This window comes from Etheostoma spectabile, chromosome 19 (genome assembly GCF_008692095.1).
Source record: "Etheostoma spectabile isolate EspeVRDwgs_2016 chromosome 19, UIUC_Espe_1.0, whole genome shotgun sequence".
NCBI lineage: Eukaryota > Metazoa > Chordata > Actinopteri > Perciformes > Percidae > Etheostoma > Etheostoma spectabile.
The window spans coordinates 2,882,879-2,891,032 of record NC_045751.1 but is presented as its reverse complement, the minus strand read 5'-3'; the positions used below and the strand labels follow the sequence as shown (position 1 = coordinate 2,891,032).

Here is an 8,154-nt window from a genome sequence, read left to right as displayed (position 1 = left end):
TATATATATATATATATATATATATATATATACACATCTACAATACATACATACATACACACACACACACACCTGCATTTATTTACATACATACATACATACATACATACTGTATACATATGTACACACACACACACAACCACCAGCATTTGCCGAGAAGCATCTCACACTTACAAACTCATCTGCACGTGAGCACGCTCAACCATATGCAAACATACATTCCAGTTGGATGTAACTTGCACACGTGTGACTATACATAGCAAAGCGCCTTCTGACATGCCTCAGTGGAATCGAGGCAAATACATGTTGCCTAACATAAGCGCTGCAGAGAATACTTTCTGTACAACACAACATCTGTCTCTAATGTGGAGCTTTATTGGAGCCATCTGTATTGGACACCTGATTGTCAACTTATCGCATAGTTCAATTGTCAAGGTAGAAATTATTTTGAGGACAGTTAAAATGTCACCCCAGGGATAGCAAAATCACTCAGTAGCCAGGGAAATAGCTGAGGGAAGCCATGGAGACCCCTCCTAAAATAGGACACACATGTATTATGCATCAGGGAGAATCATAACATGCCGTGACTTTGGCTGACTTAGAAGTTAGAAGTTGACTTGCTGGTGTAATGAGGTCACTTCTTTTGGCTCTTCTTTTTCTTGAGAAATGTAGGAGTATGTTACATGCCTGAGAGCCTTATTTCTGACTGATTCTATCCTCTTTTGTGGGCTATTTCATTGGAAAGCAGTGCTGATGTGGTGGTTTAAGGGCGTTTTTAAAATGATTGAGAAACCTGACAAATACACAATAGATTTGAAAATATAAAAACTCTCAGCTTCATGCTAAGACCAAACATATTAGAGAAGAAAGGAGAATTTCAATACATATGCATGCAGGGGACAATGATGATATGACTCATAAATGCAAGTCTGAGGCACTGTTGTTAACTTGGATGCAGTGTTAATGATATGACACTAACAAAATTTGACCCTTTGATTTAACATTAGCACTACCACATATATTTATATACATATATGTGTATACTGTACATCTAATTGTGTCTTCCACTTTCCACAAAAGGTCAAACTTCAAATTGTATGTCAAAAATGAAAATGACAGCAAAGTTGCCACAATGAGGGAATGAAGAGGAGGTACAGGGCAAAAGTTGGTCCAAATACCTGAACATAAAACCGGCAAGAGCGTTCTCTTTTCTGCAGCTGCAAACCAAAGAAAATGCAAGTTAGCAAAAGGTCAACGGCTCAAACTATTCCACTCGAATACATTTCTTCTGCTTGAAATACAGATTTGAGAAGCAGGGAGAGAACATTTTTTTGTTAGTCCTGCAACAATCACTTTCATCAATTGTGTGAAATGTAGTACACATTAATAACACACTGTTTTAGAAAAACAGTAGACTGGTGTTAATTTGCAATAAAATGAGACAAAAGATTTGGGAATACGCCTTTTGACACTCTTTAAAGGTCCAATGGCATGAAAAGTTCACAGTTTTTTTTAACATTAATATGAGTTCCCCCATCCTGCCTATTGTCCCCCAGTGGCTATAAATGGTGATAGGTGTAAACCGAGCCCTGGGTATCCTGCTCTGCCTTTGAGAAAATGAAAGCTCAGATGGGCCGATCTGGAATCTTGCCCCTCATGAGGTCATAAAGAGCAAGGTTGCCTCCCCTTTCTCTGCTTTGCCTGTCCAGAGAATTTGGCCCACCCATGAGAGAGAGACTTTATGGCTTTCAAACGAGCAAAGTGGCAGTTGGTCAAGGCCACACCCCACCCTTCACATTAACCCCCCCCCCCCTTCCACTCTCCTCCTCAAACGCCACAGACTCAGAAATGGGACATACTGAGGAAAGCTCATTGAGGGACTGGCTCTAGTAGCTGTAATTCTGCACCAAGGCTGGATTTTGGAAAAGAGACTTCAGAGACAGTATTAGGGGACCACTAAGGTCTATATAAAAGAGACTTCAGATACAGTATTAGGGGACCACTAAGGTCTATATAAAAGAGACTTCAGATACAGTATAGGGGACCACTAAGGTCTATATAAAAGAGACTTCAGATACAGTATTAGGGAACCATTCTGGTTAATAAAAGAGAATCAGATACAGATTAGGGACCACTAAGGTCTATAAAAAGAGACTTCAGATCAGTATTAGGGGACACTAAGGCTATATAAAAGAGACTTCAAAGACAGTATTAGGGGACCATCAGGTCTATATAAAGAGACTTCAGATACAGTATTGGGGACCGCTAAGGTCTATATAAAAGAGACTTCAAAGACAGTATTAGGGGACCACTAAGGTCTACATAAAAGAGACTTCAGATACAGTATTGGGGACCACTAAGGTCTATATAAAAGAGACTTCAGATACAGTATTAGGGGACCACTAAGGCCTATATAAAAGAGACTTCAAAGACAGTATTAGGGGACCACTAAGGTCTACATAAAAGAGACTTCAGATACAGTATTGGGGACCCCTAAGGTCTATATAAAAGAGACTTCAGATACATGTCATGGAACCTTTAAATGTGATTTTAAGATTATTATTTTATTTTTGTCACCTGATAAATTCATGTGAGAGCTATTTATCTTTTGAACCTCTGCCGTGATTTAAGAAGAATTAGTGCTGACACCAATTTAGCATAACTGAAATATGACAGGAAGCTCAGGCTCAAAGAAACGCTGTTAGCACTGCATGGAGAGTGAATCATTTTAATTGAGTTCTGATACAAGCAACGTAGCCAACAGAGCTACTGTGTGGCTTAACAGCTAGGTTCTGGTACCATGCTAAATCCCATGCAGATTAGCTCCAAAGAGTACCATTTCCTGATGAAGGAGCGGCTTGCTCTACATCACAGCCCACTCTTCTGGAAGTGCTCTCATTCGTGCGGTTAGCTTGCTAATCTTTGATCATGAAAACGACACTGATCTCACCATTTGCCAACTCAATCCTTTCATTGTCTGCTGGCAGAGAGTATTGTGCTTTGCTATCAAAAAAAAAAAATCTTTAATTCGCTAAGCTCTTTGCAGATTGTGTAAAAATGATTGAACTCGGGGAGGTAAACATTAGCCACTGCCAGAGCAGAGAGGTTCTGTGAGCTCCGGTGTTTTGTTGGGAGAGCTCTCACTGGCAAAGGAAGGGAAAGAAGCAGGGTCATTTTTATCTACAGATGCACAATATACATAATGGAGTGTTTATCAGAAGACAGAGAATTAGAAAGGAAGTCCATGACCTCTTAAATAAATTATCATGGCTTAACAAGCTTTATTTTCATTTCCCTTAACCCAACTGCTTTTTTTTTTCTTCTTCTTTGCGCCATTTGCTCATCTTTACAAGAGAAACTAAAGACTTCAACAGCAATCTCGATCACAGCAGTGGGCTCTATCTTGAATGCTGCGCTTTATGAGAAACCCTTTTTCAAGAGGTACAATAAACTCTAGTTGGTCCTCAATGGGAATTTACTCATCACTTTCCCTTCTGAGGCCTTTTGGCCATCTTTACTGCCTCCCCTCTCCATTGGAGAAAACTGGCACTAAAATCTCAATGGAGACATCTGTGTCTGTTGCTGCAATGAAATAGAAAAACGTCCCGAAAAAAAACTATCTGAGAACAGGTGTTCATGTTTCACTACAAGTGAAGTCGCTCCAGCAAATTAACGAGTGACATTTTAAATTTCACTGATGTTTGCTTTTCTGTTGGCTGCTCAGCAGAGAGAAAGTATTATTTTAGCTCGCTTTCCCTGAGTGCCCCTTACTGTGCTCTGCTGTGAATTGGGGAGTAAATGCATTAGCTTAAGGTTCAGCAAAAAAATGAAAAACTCTCCCATAGCTTAGATCCAGCCCAATCAAAGCTAACGCTATCCCATTAGCAAAAATCAAATGGTGCAAGTGTAGTGCTTTTGACGAGCAAGACATATGAATAACATCTTTTAAACTACGTCCAGGTTACATTGGAAGCACAACACATTATACTAGAGTAAGAGATTTTCCTGAATGTTTGAGTATGCACTGGATAGAATACTGAAAACAGTGGGCATCACTTCATCTGACAGCTCCACATCATTAGAAGAATACCTACTATATTATGCAGGTTTGGCTGGATTGAAGTTTTGTGGTAAGTAGGCCTCCATTTTGGAAAATTCAAAAAGGTTTGGGTGTTAGAATGAAAACGCTGACTTACAAACTGGCACTTTTATATAAAATCGTAGCAGGGTAGTAAATCACCATTCTTGCAGGCCACATTGTCAAGCCTGTTAGAAAGTCAGGATATTCTTTTAAGGCAAAGTTCGGATCTTTCTTCTTCCTTTACCTTGTTGAGGCTCCGTGCGGCGCTATCTTTGCCACCTGGCGTGAGGTTCCTCAGCTGCACGTCGAGGAGATCCACCAGCTGAACCATGGCCTTCACTGTGAAGGTGATGTCTCCTGCCTGAAGATTACGCTTAGTTTGTTCTGCCAACTCCCTGGCAATGACAGCAGCTGTGTCTCCAGCTTTTAGCTGGAAAAAAAAGGACCAAAACAGCGAATTCATTTACAAAAGCTCCCAACAATCCTCATATCTTTATTTCTACTGCGGCATGCACTTCTTTTACACAATCTACACCCTGGAAAACATGATAAATTACAATATACAAATGTGCAGCCCCTTAAAAATGAATGCCGTTTAGCCTATACATTTTCCCCAACTGCTGCAATACTGCACGCAATTATTGTGGCGAGACGGTACTCAGCTGATTGCTCACTAGGGCCAACATTGTATCTGGAAGCAATTATGAAATCAACTATTGAGGGAATTTCCCCAGATAGCCTTACACCTTTATGAAACTAATGGGGAGCACTGCAGCTTGGGGCAAGCTGTGTATGTGTTGCACACAGAGGGCAAATCCTCTTGGAGTTTCCTTTTTTCTTATGTTCAAAAGCGTATGTGAGTTTTATGTCTCGGGGTTAGTTGAGGTTTGTCGGAGTATTTCTCAGTATTTCACTTTTGTTCTTGTAAAACTTCAAAAAAAATTACTTTTCATATTGTTTTACAGACCTTTACTTTACTCCTCCAGTTCTTTCCCAAGCAGTTATTTCTGACACACAGACTCTTATTATTATTATTATTATTATTATTATTATTATTATTATTATTATTATTATATATTACCACACTCTTTCCTCTCTAGAATCAAGTCACCTGAACATATAATGACATTCCTCGGAACATAAATCAGTCAATAAAATCTCTCCACCGAACAATGTTAAATCACAGCTTAGCAACCATAACTAAGGCTTGACAGGTCTGTCGAGCTATGATTTTCTCCACATGTTGAATCGTTGTGCATGGGGCTCTAATAAGAACAATATTTAGCATTTTAGAAAAAAAGAACTTGTTGGAGTATTTTAACGTAAACTGCAATTGTTAGCATATTGAGCTAGCAGAGTATCTAGAGTAGTTAGTGAAAACATCCAAGGCCAAGAAGCACATGATGCTACAGGTTGCACTAAGATAAAAACAATTAAAATACGTTATGTGTAATATGTCGGTATTAAAGAGGCTGTGGTGGGCTTGGTTTTGAAGCTAGAGTGAAGCTATTGGTATCCTATGAAACTAGACAACTTGAGGTATCAATGATACCATGTCATAGGCCTGCAGGAAGGGGGTTCTCAAACGCTCCAAAGGGAGATATCAAACACCTACATTTTGCTGAGAGAAAAACTGGCATGGCCATTCTTAGGATGTACGGCTTTAGGTATATACCGTCTCTGAGCCACACCCTCTGCACTAAAGAAAGCACATGTACAATGGTTTCTTCACTTAATACTCACTGGCTGTAGAGTCTGTAAAGTTGCATTTTATTGTGTCGGCTGCTGTAGAGTGGTCATGTTAAATAAAAAGTACATTCATGTAACCGCTTTGTGGCCAATTCTTAATGTAAACGCACCAGGTGAGCGATTTCCTTGTACAATTTACAGCTTTAGTTGTCTGAGAAGCTCTTTTATGTCGGTGCAAAATTGGTATTGTAACTAAAATATCTTTAACCCAATCAACATTGAATCAAATCAATATTGAATGGGGACACATAACACAAAGGTTTTGTAATAGTTTGTCTTGATTTTAATCAGTAAATAACTTAAACGGGCAATCCACTTGACTGAATGCAGAACACCCTTTTGGTCTGATCTTCCAGTCACAGTTCTACTAATAGACTAGGTGCAGTGAGAGGAGTCTCAAAACCGCAGTGACACCAACGAAAACAGGCCCGTACTGACTTACTCTTGCATCACCTGCTATCATCGCCTTTGAGTTTATTAGTCAAGCCAATTATGCAGCTTAAATTGGTCTTCACAGAGGTGTATGCAGGGAAACATATCTTTGGAAGATGTTTTCTTCTTACTCCCCCCCTGTTCTTGTCTCTTAATAAGCGGAGCCGGGGCTGAAGGGTAAATAGCTCTGTATTTTCGCTCTGTATTCTCTCTCTCTCTCTCTCCCTCTCTCTCATTTGTCATTTGTTTCTCTTTTTATCTCTACATCTTCCTTTCTCATTTTGTTCCGTTCTCACTACTGAACCATCTGGTAATGAGCAGTGCCACATACAGGACAATGGCTCTCGATATAAAATAACGAAGTGCCAGATGGGTATTCCAGATCTCTGACACGTTGATCTTCATTAAAATCTTCCCATCTCCACAGCGACAGACAAACTGCTGAAGTGTGATTTGCTTTAAAATAACACATGCATAACTTGACTGTCACTTCCTGCTGTAGATTGTAATAGGCAATATTCTACATTAGAATCACACAATAACTGTTGAATCCATGCAAACAACATAGCAAAACAGCCTCTGTAGCATGTTCGAAAAGACACTGCTCTAGTTAATATCTCCAAACAGCAGCCTGTAGTGGAGCTTTATTGCACTGTTTGAATGTTGCGGCGCTGCACAGAAATGCACAGAAATGCACCTGATAATTTCTCTCTTCTATTTTGTTCCCCAACAGCCATTCTCCATCCAAATCTGCAAACTGCTGTTTCTTTAATGGGCTGAGCTTTGTGTCGTTGAGAAGATCATAAGTGTTATAACGTGCACGCCTCAGGGCCCTATGAGTTTAAGAAAGAACATTTTCAACATTGCCTGCAATTCATAACCTGGAACCCTGATCCTCACTCGCAGTAATCGCCTCCTCTTTTGATTTGATTCTCTTACCGATTTAAACATATGAAGCTTTATATGGGGCTTTGCATAATAACTTCCCCTTAAGGGCGTTTGTGGCTCAGGTGGTAGAGTGGCCAATCGGAAGGTCGGCTGTTCGTTCGCTGGCCCAGTTCCATGTCAAAAGTGTCCTTTTGTGAATGTGTGTCAATGTGTGTAAATGCGTGTGAAGGGTTATCTGATGAGCAGGTGGCACCTTGTATGTATGTGTGCATGGTGAATGGTAGAAAGGAGTTATATAAATGCAGTCTATTAACATTTACATTTAGAGGAGGAGATACAAATTGTTTGTGCTTGAGTAAGTATGGAATGCAAAAAAAAACCCTGCTGTATCCATAGGAAGGAAAGTGGTCTGGATTAGCTGTTGTTACCCACAACAGTCCATTAGACTATGGTGCTGTGGTACTGGTTATCACTCCGCCCCCATCCAACCACCCACGCCAAACACACACAAGCATAACCCTTCAATTATGTGAACCCTCCGGCTAATCCACGGCATTAATTGACTAGTTAGAAAAGAGACAAAGAACAAAAGAGAAAACACAAAAACTAAAGCCCTCTGAGTGCAAGCAATATGTACACCCTTGGTTTGCATTGTGAGCTGTGGTAACAGGTTTAAATAAACATTTAAATAAATGTACACATCCAAATATCAATTGAACTCAGTGCCAAATCCCTCAAGCCATCTGTGTGCGTTTTCCTACGGAGCCCCAGAGGTGACATGGAGTCAATATATATAAGATCTTGAGTTTTATTTGCAAAATCTCGACTGTGACATGGAGGAAAAAAAATTACAAAAATATGTACTGGTACAAACAATTTTTGCGTGATCTTGACTTTGTTTTTGCAAAATCTTGAGTTTCATTTGCGAGCTCTTGACTTTGGAGGGAAAAAAACACGAAGAAAAAAAACAACATCTTGACTTTTGATCTCGAGTTTAATGTTTG

The 8,154-nt window shown here is 39.8% G+C and overlaps 1 protein-coding gene across 1 annotated transcript in view; it reads right to left on the bottom strand.

Annotated features, from left to right (window-relative positions):
- Positions 1-8,154, bottom strand: part of LOC116707102 (adhesion G protein-coupled receptor L3) — a gene marked incomplete in the record, with an annotated part of 258,534 nt that overhangs the window by 58,008 nt on the left and 192,372 nt on the right. The window contains 2 exon segments of the mRNA XM_032544265.1: positions 1,179-1,217; positions 4,326-4,511. Coding sequence (XP_032400156.1) covers positions 1,179-1,217; positions 4,326-4,511 — 225 coding nt within the window.